The sequence below is a fragment of the Eptesicus fuscus genome, chromosome 8 (assembly GCF_027574615.1).
Source record: "Eptesicus fuscus isolate TK198812 chromosome 8, DD_ASM_mEF_20220401, whole genome shotgun sequence".
NCBI classification, from domain to species: Eukaryota; Metazoa; Chordata; class Mammalia; order Chiroptera; family Vespertilionidae; genus Eptesicus; species Eptesicus fuscus.
Window position 1 is genome coordinate 83,346,706 of NC_072480.1, and position 23,121 is coordinate 83,369,826.

At 39.6% G+C, this 23,121-nt stretch overlaps 1 protein-coding gene across 1 annotated transcript in view; it reads right to left on the bottom strand.

Moving 5' to 3' along the window:
• The window catches only part of UNC5D (unc-5 netrin receptor D), a 502,716-nt gene that overhangs the window by 81,652 nt on the left and 397,943 nt on the right, over positions 1-23,121 (bottom strand). Inside the window, exons 5-8 of the mRNA XM_008146184.3 lie at positions 19,262-19,442; positions 18,245-18,412; positions 16,366-16,530; positions 590-622 (exon numbers count right to left, since the gene is read on the bottom strand). Of these exons, the coding sequence (XP_008144406.1) occupies positions 590-622; positions 16,366-16,530; positions 18,245-18,412; positions 19,262-19,442 (547 nt within the window). The remainder of the gene's footprint in view (positions 1-589; positions 623-16,365; positions 16,531-18,244; positions 18,413-19,261; positions 19,443-23,121) is intronic.

Here is a 23,121-nt window from a genome sequence, read left to right on the forward strand (position 1 = left end):
CTGCCACCCATTCAACTTCTGCTCCTTTCCCCAAATCTACCACCTGCATAAGATAGAGATAACGCACAGGCCCTCCCAGGAAGCAAGGCTGTAATTACAGGGCTCCAGCCAGCACCACCCTCTCATTCCCAGTTTCTGATAGTTTTACTGGTTCCTCATTTACCCCCCTTGCCATGGATTTAACAGTTTGCATCTCAGGCACCCCTCCTCCTCCTAAGTGGAGAGGGGTGTAGTCAGGCTTATGTCCAAGTTGCTTTTCATGAAAGTGTGTGCTGATAAGTATTTATTAATTGTAATGCTGTAAATCTCTTCAGAAATGAGAATTCTAGATGACAGTTGTAGAGAAATGGACTTACAGGCAGGCGGAATCAGGAGGAGAGATTTACTTTTATTCTGAGGGAGGGGAGGGGTGTGCATATTTCTTTCTGATTTAAACCTCTGATATGTGACTCCAAACCCAATGAGCAGAAGCCCCGAAAGCCCTGGATCTTTCGTACAAACTTCAGTTCTGTGTGGCTCCTAAGCAAATACAACAGTAAGGCAGCAGATATGAGAATAAATTATAGTCACAAGAGGAAAAAGAACTTACTTTGGGGTTTTATCTCATGAAGAGGTTTTTTATCTAAAAGAAAGAAAGAGAGAAAAAAGTTGCATTTAATAAATTTACATGGAGCAGATATATTTCCTATATCATTTGGTCTATCTCTTATAAAGGAACATTTTGTCTATTTTTGCAGATAACATATAGATTATGTTGTCAGTATTTTTCCTTTTTGCTCTATTTCTTTATTTTTCTGTTTTGCAATCTTTTTTTTTAGGATGATTGTCTCATTCCTTTCTTTTTCCTCAGGCTTACTAGAGTTTCTTTCTGTTGCATTTGCTAGATTCTGATCCACATGATGAGAGCTGTGAGCTTGCAGGCTGCCCCTTTTTATATACAGCCAGGAGACGGCTCAGGTAAGGGATGCTATTTCACTATATAGGGTAGAAAAATGAACCAGTGAATAAATATTTAAAGGGATCCTGCCTTGGTCGGCGGTTATCATGGCCTGGATAAAATGTTCCAAACTGTGTTGTTTATGCATTCTCCTTGGGTATGCGTGCGGTATTGTGGGCATGTTTTAAGAAATCACACTTTTTGGTTTCATATCTCTATTAATTGTTAAAACATGCACAGTTTCTCTCAATGGAAAGGTGTCATTTTACAGCCATAGTGTTGAGCAGTGAAGCAGTCAGGTGAGGTGGGTACAGAGAAAAGACATTCAGACTTTTATTGAAGCGGGACCACTGGAGCCAGAGCCCAGGTGAGATATTTTCTGAATTTTCCCCATTGCCTTCCATCCACCCTCTCCTGCCCTGTCTCCCATCACCGAATAACCCTGCAATAATTTTCTAAATCACCATGAGACTGGGTGCCCGCTGTTTTATACCACAGCCTCTCCACTCCCCATCTCCCCTGCCTGGTCCCATCCCTGCCAAGGGCTCCTCCACAATACAGAAACCTGGGAAGCCCACACTTCAGACACCAAGGCCAAGGTGCCAGAAGATTTGCATGGCGAGTCAGCCCTCTTACTAGACCTTTCAAGGGCTCAGACGGAACAGTCAGACTCCAAGCACTGAGGCTGCTGCTAGGCGGTCACAGAACCACACTGTGATCGGGGCACCTTGCAAGGTCACCTTGTGCAGTGCCCCTCCTCCGTTTGCCTGAAGGCGAGCCACGCACGGGGTGAGACACTGTCATTTTGGATTATGTTTTTAACCGAATCAAACCTAGTGCAGTACACATTTGAGATCTTCATAAATATCATCTCACTGACTGCACCATAACCTCTCCCAGGCAGATAGATGCAGCTCCACTCGGAATTCTTCATGGAATTCTTCCCTTAACCCAGTCCTTCACTTAATACTGGTTTTGACAGGAAGCCCTGGCAGTGTGATTTAAGTACATCTCCTGTGTGTTTTGCCATCTGATTTGTTAAGGGAGTAGCTGTTAAAAGTTGCACGTAAATCACACTCTTGCCAATGGGCCACCATTTTTTTCCTCTTCAATATATGGGGAAAGTTCACTGGCAAATGGCAATTTCTGGCAAATCTTTCTTTCAATGAACAATCCTCATAAAAGATAATAATTTGTTCAAGTTGATATGCTCATATTCAGATTTTTATACAGTCAGGTTTCTTAAAACAGGACAATATTCGCACTCAGTTTATTACATCAATTTAACGCCACCAGCTTTCCCCAGAGCAGGTGATGCCTGGCGAAGTCCAGATGCTAATGCACTCAAGAATTAGAATAAAACCACTGTGGGGTCTAAACCTAACCTCAGTTTTTGCTTATTGCATGCTATCTGACAGCATTTGGCATGGGCACAGCGATGCTGGCAGGCCCAGGCTGAGCCATCTAACGTGATGCATTGCTAGGACTACACAGAGAGACATGCAGAACATCTGTTTAGGACCCTGGCTGAGCTAAACTGTATTATCTTCCTTCTAAACCACAGGAACGGAGGTTATGCCAGGTAGCAAAATGAAGCTCCATTAAAAATGGGTGCTATATATAACTACTCCCCAGAAAAATAAAATTGAATACAGCCAGGCTGTGAAAAAAATCAGGGTGGTGCGTTCCACTGGATATAGCTCTGCAGGAAACAGAGTGATTGAAGCTGGCAAGCTGAGGGCAGAGGTCCCAAGATAGGCCTCAGGCCACAAGGCACATGGACAGGAGTGGGCATTTCCCCCCTGAACCAGCTCTGGTGCCCTCACTATTAGCAGTGTGGTGTTGTGGGATTAGTGCAAACTCTCAGAGCCCAGACAGGATTTAAATATTGGATTGTTTGTATCCTATCTATGTGGTCTCAGTGTCCTTCTCCAAAGTAAAATGCGAATGATAATTTCCTTGAAGATTGATGCTGGCGACTAAACATGATGAATGTGGAGTGTGCGGCACAGGGCTGGCACAGGTGAAGCATCAATAAATGGTAGCTAATAACTAATATTATGGTTTCAACATGTTATAAATAGGATCATCCTTGTCACTTGTTCAGAGTGAAAAAAACAAACAGCTGCATGATTCTTGGAGATGAGTCACAACCCCATGTTCTAGTGCATTTCTGGGGTGCTGGAAAGAGAGTGAAGGCCCTTGTGGCTGCTTTATGAGACTGAGTCAAAACTTCAGTTTCCTGATAGGGATAAAAACAGGCAGGGACCAGGAGACCCTCGCGGGCTCCCTAGCTTTCACCCACCATAAATCAGCAGAATAACAAGCAATGACATTCCATTTGAAATCTATTTGACATGGTTTCCTAGAGCAGAGCAAAATTTATTCCAAGGGATTCTGCTGGACTGTGGGATTTGTTGTGCGAAGGGCCAGGGAGTCTTGTGGGTCAGTGTGCAGATTCTCGCGGAAAAGGCTGGAAGCCTCTGGTGCCCAGGAGAGCTTTAGTCCTCTAGCATCCGCATCAAAATTGGGTCCTACTGTATTTTGTGAAATACCAGTCTCATGTCATCAGCCTGAGAGCATACAGCATTTTCCCAGCTTGAAACGTCTGAACAGTCTCTAATCCATGAGCTTGAGAGAGGGCTTCCCATCAACCTCACTATCTTTTGTGAGGCCTGCCCACCCCACGCTTGATGTCCTTTTATTCTGTTTGCATAATCATTTTCTCACAAGGCGGAGGGCCATGCATCCACTTGGCCTTGGTCAACCAAATCCTCTCTGCTTTGATTTTACCTCTCTCCAAGGCCATGTTCAAATGACCCCTTAGTAAATTAATCCATTAGGGCCATAGTTCTAGTAATGTTGGCTGCACATCAGAATCACCTGGGGAGCTTATTTTTAAAAGAAAATACCCATGCCTGGGCCCCACTCCAAGAGCTCCTGATTAATTGGGGTCTGTGTTTTTGTAATAACTGAGGGCACCACCACTTCCTGGCAACACATCTGGGGGTTTGTGTACTGAACTTCTTTTGGTCTCTGCCTCCCTAGGAGGCTTTGGGGTAGCTATGGTATCTGATGGGCCCAGAAAGATCCCTTTTGTATTCTGCAGACAGAGAAATGTAATTTTGAGCCAGTGGCAGCTGAGCTTCAGTTTGTGAAAATCAAAACCATTTTCCAAATACCTAAGGTACACTGAGAGGTACCTTCTGGGTAAATGGACATTGATAATAAGTAATTAAAACTCAGTCTTATTATTTGTGTACTTATAAGCTAAAGAAACAGGAGTGTTGTTGTTTTTTTAAATGTTAATAGTGTCTTAAATTATGTCATGTGTTCTTTAGGTTATCTATACAAGTCTAAGCCTTTTCACTTTATTTTATACTAGAGGCCCGGTGCATGAAAATTCATGCACTGGAGGGGGGGGTCCTTCAACCCAGCCTGCCCCCTCCCACAGTCCAGGAGCCCTCGGGGGTGGGAGGCGACCCGGCGATCAGGGGAAGGCGACGCCCCATCACACCTCTGCTGCTGCCACTGCTGGCAGCACGAGCCTCGGCCGGCCCTGGTTACCTGAGCCTCGGGCGGCCCTGGACAGCTGGGCAGCCACCATCTGAGGCTTGCCTGTGCCTCAGGCCGGCCCTGGGCAGCTGGGGGGCTGAGGGGACTGGGGGACTCTGGAGGCAGGCCCGGCCTTGCCGTGCGCCTGCCACCCCGGTGGGGCTAAGGGGACTGGGTGCCGCCATCTTTGAGGGCGTGGCAGTCAATTAGCATATTCCTTCTTTATTAGATAGGATATGTACTAGAGGCCCGATGCACAGAATTCGTGCCAGGGGCTCAGCCCTCGCAGCCCCAGCTTTGTCCAGAAGGTCGTCCAGCTATCTGGTCTAATTAGCATATTATGCTTTTATTATTATAGATGAGATTATGTGCACGTGTATACTTACACATATATATTATCAGGAAACTACATGAAATTGACAGTTATTGATCATTTTTACCTATAAAAACATGGAATTATCTTTTATATATCATTCTGTAGTATGCTTTTGTTTCCTAGTACTGTACTATAATGCAAATATTGCTTTGCATGTGCCATGTATAATACATTTATGAGAGGGGGAGAGAAAAAGAGACAGAACAATTTATGTATTTTTGATGGTGATTTGGTTCTTTTCCACCTTTCTTGCTTTCTTTGTTATATGGGATGCTCCTAAAGCATTTCCATGGTATCCATTGTTCTTAGGAGATATTTATAGCTGCACCCCTACCTTCCCTCCCACATGCCCACATCCAGCCTTATCTGTTCTTTCCCAGAGAATAAATGTGGCCAGCTTCGTGCAGCCCACATGCTGCAGATCTAGGAGAGCAGGCCTGGGAGAGGCAGCATGTGTGGACAGATGCAGTCAATCTCCAGCCTATAGACTGGGCAAGGAAGGGGCTGCCTCCTAAAACCTGTGGGCTGTGATTATTTGAAATCGTTTCCTATGAGTTTTGACAACTAACAAAAATACTTGATACCAGAGTCTGTGTTCTTTTTTGAGATTCAGGCATAGAGCCGCTCATTGAACTAAACACCCACCAGACAGAAAGCCCAGACAGATACTCTTCACCAGGCAACAATCACAGATGTCATTATAGTTAATGATTGCCATTTTCTTCTTCACTAAACCAGCCATGTCCGTTTCCATCTCCAAATATCATTTTTATGATTTCTTTCTTCATTGATCATATTCTTTGAAACCTTTTTCATCCCACAAAAAAACATATTTGTTGACTATTTTAATGTACCCTCCACAGTCTTAGTACTTTTAAATGGTTTCGGAGGTGCTTCTGAAGTCTGTGGAATTGTCAGTCTTCTCTGCCCACTCCCTGTCACTGGGCTAATCCTCTAGCATCAGCACACAGGGATCTACCATGATTCCACTGCCCTAAGTCAAAGCCAACTGCCCTGCCTATCTTTATGGTCTCCTATTAGCTGATCCCACCACAACAATTAGGACTTAGTTTCCACAGCACCTCAGCACAAGTTCATGCCCTAGTCTGAGCAATCCATTACCGCTCCTGCCCATGCTGGTGCCTTTCCTTGGGATGTCCTTTTCCCTCCAAACCTCCTACATAAAAATGTTCTGATTTCCATGCATAGATAATTAAAGAAAAACAAAAACTTTTCAATTGAAGTTGATGTATTATAATAATTTTAGGTGTACAACATACTGATTAAACATTTATAAATCTTATTAACTGTTCACCTGATAAGTCTAGTACCCACCTGACACAATACATAGTTATGATTATCTTTCCAATAGTGTACTTTATATCCCAGGAACTGTTTTTCTACTGGCAATTTGCACTTCTTAATTTCTTTACCCTTCCACATCAATCCCCCTGAAGCCCCTCCCGTCTGGGGGACAATCAATTTGTTTTCTATTTCTGTGAGTTTATTTCTGTTTTGTTCATTCATATATTTGTTTCTCAGCTTCCACATATAAGCAAATGTATATGGTATTTGTCTTTCTGTCTGAATTATTCCACCTAGCATAACCCTCTAGGTCTATCCATGTTGTCACACATGGTTAAGATTTTTTATGGGTAATATTCCATTATATATATGTACCACATCTTATCTATTGGTCTATCAATAATCATTTAGGCTGCTTCCATACATTGGCTATTATAAATAATACTGCAGTGAACAGTGGGGTGCATATATCTTTTCAAAGTAGTGTTTTGGATTTCTTCAAATATATATCCAGAAGTAGAACTGCTGGGTCATATGGTAGTTCTGTTTTCCATAGTGGCCACACTGATTTATAATACCACCAACAGTGCATGAAGATTCCTTTTCTCCACATCCTGGCAAACATTTGTTATTGATTAATTTATTGATGATAGCTGTTCTGACAGATGTGAGGTTATATCTCCTCGTGATTTTAATTTACATTTCTCTGATTATTGAAGACTTTGAGTATGTTTTTATATGTCTACTGCCCATCTGTATGTCTTCTTTGAAGAAATGTTTAGTCATAGCCTCTGCTCAAGTTTTTAATTGAATTATTTTGTGTTTTGGGTGTTAAGTTGTATGAGTTCCTTAAATATCTTCTCTCATTGAATAGTTTTTTTGCATTTTGTTGATGGTTTCCATCACTATGCAAAAAATTTTAGTTTGATAAAACAAATCCTATTTGTTTGTTTTTTCTTTTGTGATGTAAATTTTAGGATTATATGTTCTAGATCTGTGAAAAATGCCACTGTTATTTTGATAGGAATTTTATTTTATCTATAGATTTCTTTGGGTAGTATGGACATTTTAAAGATGTTAATTATTCCTATCAGTGAGCACTTATGGCCTTCCATTATTTGCAAATTTTTCAATTTCTTTCTTTAATGTCTTATTATATTCCAATTACAAATCTTAAATTTTTGGTTAAATTTATTCCTAGGAATTTTATTCTACTTGATGCAATTGTAGAATAGATTGTTTTAATAATTTCGCATTTTGATAGTTGGTTATTAGTATATAAAATATTTTATTTGTCAGTTTATTTTGTTCATTGGATTCCACATGTAAGTAAGATTCTTTGTAATTCTGTGGTGTCAGTTGTCACTTCTCTTTCATTTCAAATTTTATTTGGGACCTCCTTTTTTCCCCCCTTGATGAGTCTTGCTATAGTTTTATCAATTTTGTTTATCATTTCAAAATACTGCCTCTTTGTTTCATTGAACTTTTCTATTTCTTTAGACTACTTTGTTTCCCCCACCCCCCCACCCCCAATCTGATCTTTATAATTTTCTTCCTTTCCATTTCTTTGGACTTTTCTCTCTCTCTCTCTCTCATTCCTTTAGTTGTGAGATTAGATTATTTATTTGAGGTTTTTTTGTTTGTTTGTTTGTTTGTTTTTTTAGTGTAGGCCTGTATTGCTATAACTTTCCCTCTTAGAACTTCTTTGGCTGTGTCCATAGATTTGGGATCATTGTTTTCATTTTCATATGTCTTGATGTCTCTTTTGAATTATTCCTTGATCTCGTTGTTAACCCATTCATTGAATGTTATTTAGCCCCTATGTGTTTTTCAGTCTTTTTCTTGATTTCTAGTTTCATACCATTATGGTCAGAGAAAAAGCTTGATATAATTTCGTTTTCCTTAAACTCACTGAATCTTGTTTTGTGTCCTAATTTGTGGTCTATACTAGAAAATGTTCCATGTACACAATGTATATTATGCTGCTTTGTGGTGAAATGCTCTGATGATATCAATTAAATCCATCTGATCTAGTGTGTCAGTTAAGGCAGCTGTTACACTGTTGATTTTCTATCTGGAAGATGTATTCACTGATGTCAATGGGGTGTTAAAATCCCCTCCTGTGACTATATTACTGTCAATCTCTCCCTTTATGTCCATCAAGATTTGCTTGATATATTTAGGGGCTTCTATGTTGGGTGCATAAATGTTTACAAGGGTTATATCCTCCTTTTGGATTGATGGCTTTATCATTATGTAATGTCCTTCTTTGTCTCTAACTCTTTTAACATTTGATTTGAAGTCTATTTTGTCATATGTAAGTATTGCTGCCCCAGCTTTTTAAATTTATTTCCATTTTCATTAAATATCTTTTTCCATCCTCCCTTTACTTTTAGTCTGTATATCTTTCATTTTGAGGTGGGTCTCTTGTGGACAGCATATACATGGGTCTTATTTTCTTATCCATTCAGCTACCCTATGTCTTTTGTTTGGTGCATTTAAGCCATTTGTATTTAAAGTGATTATTGTTGATACATATTTGTTGCCATTTTATTCTTTTAACTATGCCCTCCTTTTGTGTGATTCCATTTCTGGGAATATATCTGAAGAAACCCAAAACACTGATTCAAAGAATATATGTATCCCTATTTCATTGCAGCATTATTTATAATAACCAAGCTTTTGAAGAAACCCAAGTGCCCATCAGTAGATGAGTGGATAAAAAAGAAGGAAATCTTACCTTTTGCAACAGAATGTTTGGACCTAGAGAGTATTATATTAAGTGAAATGAGCCAGTCATAGAAAGACAAGTGCCATATAATTTCACTTATATATGAAATCTAATGTACAAATTAAACTAACAAACAAAATAGAAACAAATTCATAGCAACAGACTGGCAGCTGTCAGAGGGGAGGACTGATGGGGGACTGGGTGAAAAAGGTGGAGAGATTAAGAAAAAAAAAAACTCATGAGGGTGATAGAAGAGGATAAAATGGTGACCATACAATACAATAGATTTTAATGACAAATACACTTATTTTAATAGATGCACTAGGAAATGTTTTAACTAAATATATATAGTGTCACACTGTCAGTACCTTTGCAGGTCATGAAAAACATAACTTTTTTTGAAACAGGAATCCCTTTACTAGAACACACACACACACACACACACACACACACACACACACAATAGTTATTGTTTTTACTATGGATGCTAAATGCTTTGAATGGATTTGCCTATTGCCTCCTAAAAAAACAAAACACACCCTTTCTATGAGGCACTATTATAACATTTATTTTATAGATAATTAAAGCTTAAGAAACTTGCTCATAGTGTTGTAATCAAAATCCAAACTCATGAAATCTGACCCCCAAACTCCTGAGTTTTCAACTTGTTCTTTTCTAAACGAGGTTAATGTTGAATGCTGTAGGCCCAGCTCATTTATTTTTCACAATTCTAGGTTCATGTCTATTCCTAATTTGCAAACAGGATAACCAGTATAAACTGAGAATCAAAGAGGGCAGTGGAAGGCTATTCACCCTTTGCTCTGAATGCCAAATCAATGCAGATCCATCCTGGATCAGCCTCATGGAAGCTTAACCTCTGTGTCTTCTAACAATGCCTACTTCAGAACTGCTGCCTTCCCTGTGCTTCTTAGGCATATATTACCTACAAAATATTTTTACTTTTGCTATAATGATTTGCATTTCCACCAACTTTCTGGTTGTATGGCTAAAATTTCATTTCCTTAAGAAATGTTTTTAAGTTTTCTAATAGGTTTTCTGTCTCCAGTTTACATTATCATGGGGATTGGTTCTTATTTGTCTCTTTAATTTCCTTGCGTTTTTGTTTTATTTTGCTTTGTTTTTGTCTTTTTCTACTTTAAGTAATGTGATCCTGCTTCTGCTCTCCAGATGCCCAAATTTAATTTTAAAGTCCTTCCTATTTACAGTGGAGGTGTTTTATTTCAATTCTTCTTCTAAAGTGGATAAAGTGAACAGGATGTGCCTGAGAGAAACTGCCAGAGATCATGTTTCTGAAGCAAGACATAGCACTTCCTGTCCAATTCCACCAAAATAATGTAAGCCAAGTATAAAAAAAGTACATATTGATATATGTTGGGAAGTAAAGTGTATAGGAATAGAAAAAAGTGGATAGAAGAGAGATGAGGGTAAACTAAATACCTTGATTTCTATTAGCTGAAAAAGAAATTCTTACCTTGGTTACTCTGTCATAACTATGTACATGTAGCACAGGTCTATGAGAAAATAAAGATGGTGATAGGGGGAAATTTCCTGGATAAAAAAAAAAAAAGGTATCTTAACTGTTTTATAACCCTTGCTCCTCAATGAAAGCTTCACAGCTATGATACCCCTCCTTAGTCCTAATGAGTATACTGTGGGTGTGGGACCTATCCTTTTCGATTCTCCACCCGTCCTACCAGTCTTTTGTGGTTTCTTCTTTACATCCTTAAAGAGTTCTGTTCAGGTGGTTCTCAATGATCATAGGTCTATAATTTAGTTGTGATTTTGATGTGATCATGGAGGAGGCCAGCACTGCATTTACCTACTCCACCATCTTGACTGGAAGGCTATCTTTATTAACAAGGCATAAAAGTAGAAAAGTCTACAGTGGGTGGATAACAAAGGAGAGACATTTTATGATAATTTGTTGTATATGGTTTATCTTCATTCTCTTTATGCTCAGTTCTACTCATGGCATTTGAATTTAAGCACAAAAACGAAACATTTAGCCTTATCGAATTTTTTAAAAAATGCTTTTACTAGGACACATGAGTATGGGGCTCTCTCTGCTTTATTTTCTTTTTTAATTAAGCACAATGGAAATTTTAGTCATGAGCCATTCTACTCTGTCTCTTTAAAGCTTGTTAGTCACTGGTCTTCTTATTGAATCCCATAATGGTAAAGTGTTTATTGGGGTATGGGGGAGAGATTGTTGCTAAGCTGCTAATGATACCATATGTTCCCAGTCCTACCCTCTTATTTACTCTTGTGGATTTGCAATACTGTATTCACATTTGCTATGAAGTACACATGAAGGCAACTCTGAATTAATCTATTGTTTGTTATGCAGAAAGCACCTATTATAAAAAAGGAGCACCTACTATGTACAGTAAATTGAAAATGGATTTTTAATATTAAAACTACCTGGGAGAATTAGCAAGCAGCTGGAAATTTCATGACAATTTAAGAATGGATTGTGCTAGCATGTTATCTTGCTACGCCATTTTCATTTCTTTGCTATATAAAGTTTACACTATAATTAAGCAATTGTGCAGTGCAGCTGGTTCTGAAATATGAACTTATCCAACAAAAAGTTTAAGAATGAGTCAAGTATGATTCAGGACTTTTTGCCTAAAGAAAGGAAATGATGGGTTTTGTTAAGGTAAAAGGACACCTATCCATTATAATCCTATATACAAAATAGGCATTCCATAAACCATTAGCAAAATGTAAAAGTTGTTTCAGATGCACTGAGCCAACTCCAGAATGGTGTCCTAGGAAAGATAGAGAAGGGACTTGGGTAATTACTGTAAGGATGACAATGACATTGAGAATAGTCCAAGATAAAATGCTTAGCAAGACGACCTTTATTTTGATGTGATTACAAGCTCACCTTTTCAGGTGCTTTTTTTAGGTCATTTAAGTAGATCATTCAATAGATAATGTTGTTAGATTGTTAAATCTAAGCTTGGGGTTGTTTAATTGAACCTACTATTGTCTTTGTCCTTGATGTGGTTTCCAAACTGTCAATTCAAACTTTTCTTATCAATGTATCCATCAGAAATGAAAACAAACCACAGTTTAACTGCTATTTCAGTTTCTGAGCTATCAATGTTGAACTGACCTATCTTATATCTTGACCAGAAGGCTGGATTAACTATCAGGTAGCTCAGCCTTGAAGATTTCCTCTCTCTTTCAGGCCCCTGTGGCATTTCTCTGGCTTCAGTCTTACTACACCTCAAGGCACTAATCCTCTCTGAAGCAGATCTATTTAATCTTCTCAAGTCAAAGCCCTTAGTTTTATATCTGCTGGAGTAAAGGAAGAGGGAGCAGGCTTTTCTTATTTCTTAGGATCAAGCTAAATACCCTGCTATTTTCACCCTTCTGTTCCTTTCAATGAGGCATGCATATGTCATTTACCTCTGGTTGTGCTCCTCAGAGCATAGACGAAGCTAAGTTCAGCAGGCAGAAATGACATGGTCAAAAAACTACCTGACTCTGGTGTTTAGAAAACATGGAACCACACAAGTTCTTATTTCTCAACAATATGTCACGTAATTATCATTCTGGAAAGAAAGGCGTCAGAGGATTAGCTTATGCTTTCAATTTGGATCCTTGCACTAACTACTATTGGCAAAGATGGCCTAATCTTACTATCACCAGTCTTGGGGCATGTGATTTCTTCTTCTTCTTCTTTTTCTTTTTAATATATTTTTATTGATTTCAGAGAGGAAGGGAGAGAGGGAGATAGAAACATCAATGATGAGAGAGAATCATCGATCAGCTGCCTACTGCCTGCCTCCCACTGGGGATCAAGCCCACAACCCAGACATGTGCCTTTGACTGGAACCGAACCCGGGATCCTCCAGTCCACAGGCCAACACTCTGTTCACTGAGCCAAACCAGCTAGGGTGGGGCATGTAATTTCTTGATGACAGCACCTAGGTGTGACCATCTGTGACAGCTTCACACTAAAGTTTTGTGCTCCAGTCACAACTGACCAAGCAACAATCACACCCAAATATTAAAGTGATCATTCAGAGCTGGCAGCTCCATCTCTTGGTGAAATGCTACCCTCAGGGACCACAAAGGCAACCCAGATGCTTTGTTGAAAGCTAAATAAAATCAAAGAATTATAGGTCTTCTAAGAGAAGTTGAGGAACTGCTTTAGGGTCTTGTTTGGCATAGATGAAAACATATAGGATATGAGGATGGAGAAAATTCCCAAATTGTAACATGACCTAGATCCTTCACAAAACTACTGCTCCATAAAGCTGTTGGCAAATGCTATTTTAATCAAACCCAGCATTCACTGAATCTTTATCCAGAGAGCACAGCTAGTTCACCAAGACCATTGGAACAGAGTGCCAGCAAGAGGTGCAAAGGGGTATTGACATCTTTTAATTAGAATGCTGTTCATTGCTTTCTGCAGAGATAGTAATCTGTTATCCATTTTTGTTGATATTGGTAGCCACTCTGTCTGAAAGGACAGAATATATCCTGGTGTTAGACTCATAAACATACCCCTTTCTCAAATATATATATATATCTATATATATATCTATATCTATATCTATATCTATATCTATATCTATATATATGCCTAAGCGACGGTTACAACCTGTTGACTGAATGACCGGTTGCTATGACACGCATTGACCACCAGGGAGCAGACGCCTAATGCAGGAGCTACCCCCTGGTAGTCAGTGTGCTCCAGCCAGCCAACCTCCCGTGGTCCCTCCCCCTGGAATGGGTGAGACGGCCCCAATTGGCCCCTGATCGTCAGCCAGGCTGAGGGATCCCACCCGTGCTTGAATTTGTGCACCAGGCCTCTAGTATAAATATATTTAATTAATTTCTAACACATTGTAGCCATCAATATTCTTGATCACATCTGACAGTTACTAATATGCACACTATACACAAAAGATGCTAGAGAAAACATGCTTAAGCAGAAAAGGGAATGCGGGCATGAGTAAATTGAATAGAAAGAAGAGGCTCACAAAGCATTCTAAACTCACACTACAATGCTGAACATATTTCAAACCTCATTGCCTTCCTAGTTATATTATTTCCACTATGGGTAATGGGAATGAGATACCCATTAAACCACACACACGTGACTAAAACCATACATGATCAATGCCCACAGGAATTGCTTAAAAGCGACTGTCTGAACTATGGCCATTCTGGCTCAAAGGAAGGAACTACACTTTGGAACTTCACAAGTAAATTTGCATCTGTGATGGTTAATTTTATGTGTCAGCTTGACTGGCCATCAGGTGCCCAGGTAATTGACTGAACATTACCTGGGTCTTTTCAGATGAAACCAGCATTTAGATCCCCAGACTAAGAAAAGCAGATTGCCCTCTATAATTGCTTCCCAGGGCCTCACCCAGTCTGTCTAAAGCTTGATCCTTCTCAAGTTAGAATTCTCCTGCCTGCTAGTCTATCAACTGGGACATTGGCTCAGCAGATCTGGGACTTGCCAAATTCCATAATCATGTGAGCTTATTCCTCATAATAAATCTCATTTATCTATCTATCTATCTTTATCTATCTATCTATCTATCTATCTATCTATCTATCTATCTATCTATCTATCTCATTGGTTCTCTCTGGAGAACCCTGACAATCACGCATCTCAAATTTTAGAGTTGGGATGTAGGCTTGTCCAATACCCTCTCAGTACTGGTAATTCATTTCAGCGCTAAACAACTCTTGATCACTGAACTTGATAACAATTCTTTCTTACTTGAGGGGCTAACCATTATACATCTTCAATGGTAACTGGACTAAGTATTAGTCAAGTAAGGTTTAGGCCTGATATCCTTTAGTGCAGATCTTACTGGTGGTTGATGGGAAACTTATGACTATGATTACCTAAAATTCAGTTGATAACTAAATAGTTGTATTATCAATGCCTCTTTAGAAGACCTGTGAGTGTCACAGTTCTAACTGTGTCAATTCAAATATGGCTACACATTTAAAAAAATAGTCATACTTCCAAGGTATATTTCAGAAAAATCTGGTAACAGTCAAGAGTAGTCAGAAACATATTTCCTTAAACCTCTTGCTACTGAGTTTGTGTTAGGTTTCCTTACATTTTAGAAGGGCAAAGGAATTTTGAGGAAGACAAATGGTTGGAATATATTCATTAGAGTGGAGGGTCCTTCCTTCCATCACTGAGACTGGGGGCTAGGTTGCATTCTATTTCAGTCCCATGTATTGTATCTGACATACGCAGGTACTCAATACTTGTAATAGCAAAAAAAAAAAAAAAAAAAAAAAAGGCACCATTGTTGCTCATTTAAAAACATATTCATCATTTTAACCAATGTATTAAACATGTAGACTTAGTTTAAAAAAATATAAGTTAGCATGTTTGAATATGCTTGCTTTCAAGGGTACCCAGTTGTATTGATTTAGAAAAATAAATCCAACTTAGAATAGATATTTTCTTCATCCTGCCATCTTCCCAAATAAAAAGTGACACACTAGTATTGAGCTATGTTATTTTTTGCTATATATTTTCCTAGTTCAATGCCCTGAATCTCTGGTTCCTTAAGGACCTAAGCAAAATCAGTAAACCTTAGCTCGATGAGTGGGCAGATGGAGAACGGGTTCATATTTACTGAGCACCTACTCTGTGCCACGAAATATTCAAGTATATATTTTTTGTCATTTAGTCTTCACAATAACAAAAAATGGGTACCATTTGGGGTACTTACAGTCAGAGACACAAGCAACTTATCCAGGGTCACAAAGGTAGTGAGGGACAGCAACAGAGGAAAACCTGTCTCTCTGTGACTACTTGATCCTCCCATACTCAGGCAGAGTCACTTGGAGATGGAAGAATGTAATTTCAGGAATAAAGGCTTGGGAGTTTTGAAATGTACATTCCATTTCTTTCTCTGCCAGACCAATTTGATACAAAGCCACCCACCTCCTCAGGTATCATAAATCCCAGCCCCCACTTGTAAGATAACAGTCACAACACATCCCTTGCCACAAAACCATGGTCTCTGAAGATGATTAAGTGCTTTATAGTGCTATATAATTCTTGGGAGAAATATAGACATGGTGGTCAGAATTTCACCAAACTTAAAATGCAGGCTATTAAAAGAAAAGAACTGCTAAGCTAAAAAGTCTAAAATGTCTTCTTACATCATTTCTTCTAAAACATTATCTAGTCAAATCAATAATAACTATACACATTTATAAAACATTCCAAGTGATCCCAGCTTTACTAAAAATGTATTTGTCTACTTTTCTACACTTTTCACCCATTTTCATTTTGCTCTTGGAGATTTTGCTTACTTTTCTATACTTTTCACCCTTGAAGATTTTGCTTTCTGCTAACATATTTAACACAAGTAATAATTATGATGTTTCTTTTCATATTACGGACAAACACTGAAGATGCTAAACAGAAGGTGTTACCTAGAATGCAGAGGCCATCTGTGCAGTTTTCAGATTCCTGGCTTAGCCCTTCACAGAATTTGCCCCCGTTCCTTGGGGGTGGTGCTGTGCACTCTCGGATCCGCAGATGCTCACACTCTGGGCTGCAGACTGACCATTCGCTCCACACTTCCCAGCTCCCGTCCACTTCAAAGAGAAACCAAAGGAACCATCATTAGAATGAATCAGGCAGCGGTCAGGAGACTCACCCCAGGACTGCTGTTCTTAGAGCTGAATTTTAAAGCAATAACCAAAACAACAAGAAACAAAATAACATATTCATTTATCTTCTCTCCATGGTTTCTTTCCTAAAGAGATAGACTAGCAAAAGCAGTGGTGTAATTCTCTAGCTCTTTCAGGATGAGGCCAATTACTGAATTTAGGCGAGCATTCTCTTTACCAGTGCCCTCGGGTTGGCTAACAATGCCATTATCCATTCTTCCCCAGTCTTTCACGCTCAAGTGCAGCTTGGATGGACAGATAAACAATGTGCAGTAAGCAGTGGTAGTCACCACTTCCTTGGGTGTTGACAGTTTAGAACAGAGAGCAGAATGAACTATCTTTAAGCTCTAAAACCCCCTAAACAATAAACCCATATATATTGATAGTATTAAACTAAAACAGGTCAGTCAAACCCCAAGATACCAAGACTTATATAAATAGATTCCTTGGATCACAAATTGCTGCTGTATGTAGAAATGAACAAACTGAATTTTACTAACAATCAACCCTAGAGATCATGGCAGCTGTTTGAGGCAATTGTCCTATTACCTCCTAGGAATACTCCAACCATGTTTATGTGGGTTATGAATTTGCAGTTTTTAATCAAGAGCAATTAGGAATAGGGTAACAAAAAAATACTGAACTTGAAACAGAATGTCTGAGTCCTTGACTGCCAGTTTTTTGGCTGAGCAACCCTGAGAAAGTCACTTGGCCTATTTCTGTCAACTGGGGATAATAAAACTCACAACACAGAGTTAAAAGAGATTACGTGTATAAAAGTATCTTGCACATAGTAAGCACTCAATAAATGCAAAATGAAACTCCAAGAATACACTGCTGGAGAGAGCCTCACCTTAGCTTTGAGTGGAACTAGATTTGAAATTCTAGACAAGAGGCTCTAGTCCAGTGTCCTCGGAGTTAATGTTTCATAATGCATATGAGACCCAGGATCAATTTATTTCTCAGTGGGAGGATATGTTTTCCATAAAGAAAGTCATCTTCCGTCTCATCTATTTCTCATTGTAGAAATTGGGTTAGAGCCAATAAGAGATGAACAAAATAACCTATAAAAGCCATATTTGGCAAGTGTAGTCTATCTCTATTCAGAAAGGAAGGCAAGCATAGATCAAATGTAGAATAAACTGCTGTGATGCTGTACAATCTCTGCCAATTGTATTGCAGTTAAATACAGAGCTAAAACTGGTAAGCTTGGTGGATTGACAACTGATATAATAAAGAGTCAAATTTTTGGTTCCTGTTTTGTGTTCACAGACAACTTAATTTCTGCTAGCTATTATAAAAATTAATGCCATAGAATGGGAGAACCCAGGGAGAGAAGGGCATGGCTTAGCCCAATCAAACACGGGAGGTATAAAAATACTTCAAAGCATTTGGCTTATTGATGGTGAGTGTTCAGGGTCATTTGAGGATTAAAAACTACATATGCCCCCAAACAGAGGTATTTCACCCATGTTCTTGCTATTACACTGAGTTCTACATTAGCATTTTGGACAAAGGCTCTCTAAGAACTTGGGAGAGGGTCACTTTGAGAAAGAAGGTGATATGTGGAATGCTTCACACCAGCTTACTAGTGTTGGTGGATCAGGAGGGGAAAGGGAGGAGTCTGTGTATATCTCACCAGGACAAAGAGAAGTGCAGGTAATTTTCTGCACTGACATTCCCTCACAAAAGGCCCCACCATTGAGAGGAGCTGGGTTGGTACAGGTCCGGGAACGTTTCTGCCATCCTCTACCACAGCGAACATTGCAGGCTGACCACTCTGTCCAGGAAGACCAGCCTCCATTCACTGAGAGAGAAAATGGGGAGGGGAGAAAAAAAAGGAGAAAGGTTTTTACTGATTGCCTACTATGTGCAAGCCACTGTGCCAGTAGTTGTGAGTTAGGCATCCAGGGACCGAGAGACCCTGCAGACACACACTGGCTGCTCCATCATGAGGTGAGCGACTAGGCTTACCGCATCTGTGCCCCTCAGCCTATTCATCTGATATAAGGAGGGACACAGATCATTTTCTTTGCTGGAAAATTATGAAAAATAGAAAGAACTCATTACCATATCTCTAAAGCACTTGAAAATCCAGAGTATAAGAAGAAAATATCAGCATTTGAATTTCTATTACTTTAAGTTCCTCAAAAAATAAATCCCAGGGCTCTTCTATTGTAGAAAGGAATGCCTTTACTTAAATAGCTGGGTATTTTTTTTTTTATATACAATACCCCAGATATTCAGTAAATAGTGATGTTTGTTTATGGTGGATTTCATATGCCAGGAGAGAAACTTCCCACCAGCAGGTCTGGGGAGGCTGGGGGAGGGGAGCAGAAGTTGCCCACCTCAATTTTTTTTTTTTTCAATACAAACGCAATGGAAGAAAATAAACAACTTCTAAAATTATTTTCTGATCAAGAGTGGTTGGAAATGTCACTGCCTACCTCATGGAAGTCCAATATTGGAGGAAGGAGCAAACATTAATAGCAATAGAAATGTGTTCCCACCTGCCAAATGCGAGAAGCAGGAGAGAACACAGTGGTGGATGACCCCCTAAGACCTTTCAGCTCTGAAAGTTAAATGGTAATAAAACACACATCCCTCTACTCCTCTGCTTTCTGTACTCCATTCCTGGCCTTTGGGCTGGTCTTACCATAAACTACCACTGTGGCGGACAGGCTCCTCCTCTTGGCCACGATGTTGGCTGCCATGCAGGTGTAATTCCCAGAGTCTGAGAGCCGCGCCTGCCTGATGATCAGGTTATGGTCAGCCCTGGTGTCAATGTTCTCATCTTGTTCTGAGTCAATGGGCTCCTCATTTTTCAGCCATTCCACCTATAAGAAGAAAGAATGTTAACTTTACAAGTCATTTAAAACAACAACAACAACAAAACACTTTGTTGTTGTTTTTTTTCATTGGAAGGTGAGCAATTTTGATGTGCGGAAAAGAGAGCAACAGCAATGATTTTTTCCCCCCTCTTTATTCCATATCCCATCCCTTTTAATTAGGAACTTTGGTATATTCAGGAAATGAATACTCAAGTTAATAAACTGGAGGCAGGAAAAGGACTGCCTCCTATTGACTTTGACCCATTTTCTAAAAACGCAGTAGAAGAGAGAAAAGAGGTGACTGCAATTAGGTCATTTCATTATATTTCATTTTATTAGAATTCTGATGACTATGATGATGTTTCAACACTGGTGCAAAATGGAGCTCAGAGAGCAGCACACGTACTTTGTGCTGAGAGAATATTATGCTGTCAGACAAGTTCCAAGTCAGTACATTTCACTTTAAACAAATGTTAATATAGGGGTGAAAATGTGTAAAGGCCACGGTCATATATATTTGGACAATCATAGGCACATAAATTGAAATTTCAGTGTTCCCTAGTTTTAGGTATAGGTTTCTTTGGTGATCATTTATGTCATTCCATCATTGATTCAGTGGCTGTTTAGATGGGGTTAGACATCTACCACATTTAAGGTCCATCCTCGCTTCTGGGGAAGCTCACTTTCCACCTCCTCTGAGCGTAGGCTAGTCCCATCTCAGATTTGCTTTTTCTGACATATTTTCTTCTTCCAATTCCACCTAATCCTATCCTTGGTCCAAACTTCTCTTTACCTTGGACACCTGAAAAAGACACAGATGGAACCGTCGGCTCCCTAGATCCTCATCCTCCCCCGAGTTGGGGTGCACTACCTATACCTCTTCTATTTCACTGAGCAGGCCAGTCCTCCCCTGAACTAACATCTCTCCTTCCTCATTGTGTCCTCTGCTTCCACATCTGAATGACATCTTCACCTTTCACACCATCTTGGTAGCACTGCACACATCTCTTGCTTAACAGTAACCGCTTAGCTCTAGTTACTGGCATATGCTGCACACAGTAATTACTTAGCATGGAAAGCAAGGGCAGTGGCTACCCCAGAGCCATCACACAGTAACATATGCACCAGGGCACTTTTCATCATTCTGCCCACCATTAGCACAGATCATTGAGAGATGCTTTTAGAAGAAGATGCCTCATTTCATGCTTAAATCTTGAGAATTCTAATTTATCACCAATAAACAAGTGGCATCTGTTATATAACAATTTGATGTAATCAAGATATGCTAATCTCTATAAAAAGGGATTATCAGAAGAAAACCTTTAATGATATTTATCTCAAGTGCCGACATGTAAATGAGAGTTTAGAGTACCCTAAATCATCACTATCTCAAATCATCCCTAGAAAAACTCAATATTAGAAAAGAAAATGATAGCAAATAGACCAAAGAAGAGGTCTGAGAACTGCTTAAAAACATGGAGATGAGCTGAAAAGCCAATGTGATGCAGGGCCATGAAGTAAAGAAGCAAGCTGACTACCCACCCCGCAGTCCAGCCTGGAGGTGTGGCTCTGGCTAATGACCCAGAGCCCAGAAGCACTGCTCTGGCGAGCGAAGCAGGAGAGTGCAACCAAGTTTATGTCACATCTGGCCACCAGTCTGTGACAAATGTCCTCCATTCCCCACTAACCAGCATAGTTTATTCTTTCATGAATTTTAAAATACGTACCCACGTATTTTATGGGTACGATGAAAATAAACATTTAAATGCACATCACCCCAAGAAAATAAAAGCTGGGAGTAACACTGTCACCAATATCTGGGATGAAACACACACTAAAAGCCAATAGTATTGGAGTTTTGAAAGAATAGATCTGCCTGCTAAAAGTAGGTCTGGAAGCTTTGTCCCACCCCACACTCTTCCTGACTCTGAAATTCAGAGTGTAAATTGCCTGGTTTTCTGATTAATTCCCTACTCCTGAGATTTGTAGCACTTAGAAAGCTGTTCCCTTGTGCCCCCACCTCAGGGATCATTTTCCATGCTTCCCCTCAAACAGCTGGTCAGGAAGTCAGGAAAGTCAGCCCTGGTCCATAAGTAAATTATTCCTAGTGAGTTAACTAGCCAGAAAAAAACCCTGGGGCAGTATCCCTGGAGACGAAGCCAAAGGAAGTCCCAGCACCTGGAAATCGAAGAAAGCTTTCCTGACCAGATCTTGTACATGATTGTCTACCACTGTGCTGTACACCTGGAACTAAGAAAAAAATTATATTGAATGTAAACTGTGATTGGGGAAAGAAACAAAAAAAAAACAACCAAAAAACTTGGCCGAGAGGCTATTAAAGCCATAATCATCAAGTAGAGGTTTGGCTTCAAATTGAAAATTTAAATCATATACACAATGAAGTGGCCAATAAACTAAGAAAACACTTGTCACAAATTGGATAGGTAGGAGGTTAATGCTGTGATGATCTGAGGACAATCTGAATAGTTTAAAAACCACTATATGCGTACGTGTGTTTGTGTATATATATAGGTGAAGATTAACAACACACACACACACACACACACACACACACATGCACAGCAAGTTCCCTTCCCTTCACTTCCCCATCCTGCTTTAATTTATCTCCATCAGCTAGTCTTAAATATAGTAATGCATTTTGTTCTTATAATTATGATCCCAGGAAGTTACTGAAAAAAGTAGTAGGGCTATAAACAAAACCTTAACCACAATAAGTTATTTTTGGTAAGAAGAAAGAAAAAGGGAAAATTATGCCAAAGTTACATGCATGCCAAATAGAGCTATGTTTAAATAAATCGTGTTTCAACAATATGATATAGTATTATTAGTATATAGGCATTAAAAATCATGATTTCAACTAGTGAAAACACAAAATGCTCATAATACATTACAGTCAAAATGCACAATTGTATGATTACTGTTATAAACTTATAAAACAATAAAATTATATATATGTATATACATATATATACTAGTGTGTGTGTATATGTATGTACATATGTGTATATATATATATATTTTATATAGTATATACATATATAAATATTTGGAAGAATATGTGGTCACAGAATTTTTCAGAGAAGACTAGGGTAATTTCTTTTCTTCCTGTTGGTTCACTGTGGCACCTTCAAGGAAAAGCTATTTAGTGATCTGAAAACAATCACTTTATCTTAGAAACTAGAGGCCCGGTGCATGAAATTCTTGCATGGAGGGGGGTTGTCCCTCAGCCCAGCCTGTACCCTCTCCAATATGGGATCCCTCAAGGGATGTCCGAATGCCCGTTTGGGATCGGGCCTAAACAGGCAGTCGGACATCCCTCTCACAATCCAGGACTGCTGGCTCCCAACTGCTTGCCTGCCTGCCTTCCTGATTGCCCCTAACCACTTCTGCCTGCCAGCCTGATCACCCCCTAACAACTCTGCTGCCAGCCTGTTTGCCCCCAACTTCCCTCCTCTACCGGCCTGGTCACCCCTAACTGCCCTCTCCTGAAGGGTTGATCACCTCCAACTGCCCTCCTTTGCAGGCCTGGTCCTTCTCAACTGCCCTCCCTTGCAGGCCAGGTGCCTCCCAACTGCCCTCTCCTGCTGGCCATCTTATGGTGGCCATCTTGTGTCCACATGGGGGCAGGATCTTTGACCACATGGGGGCAGCTATATTGTGTGTT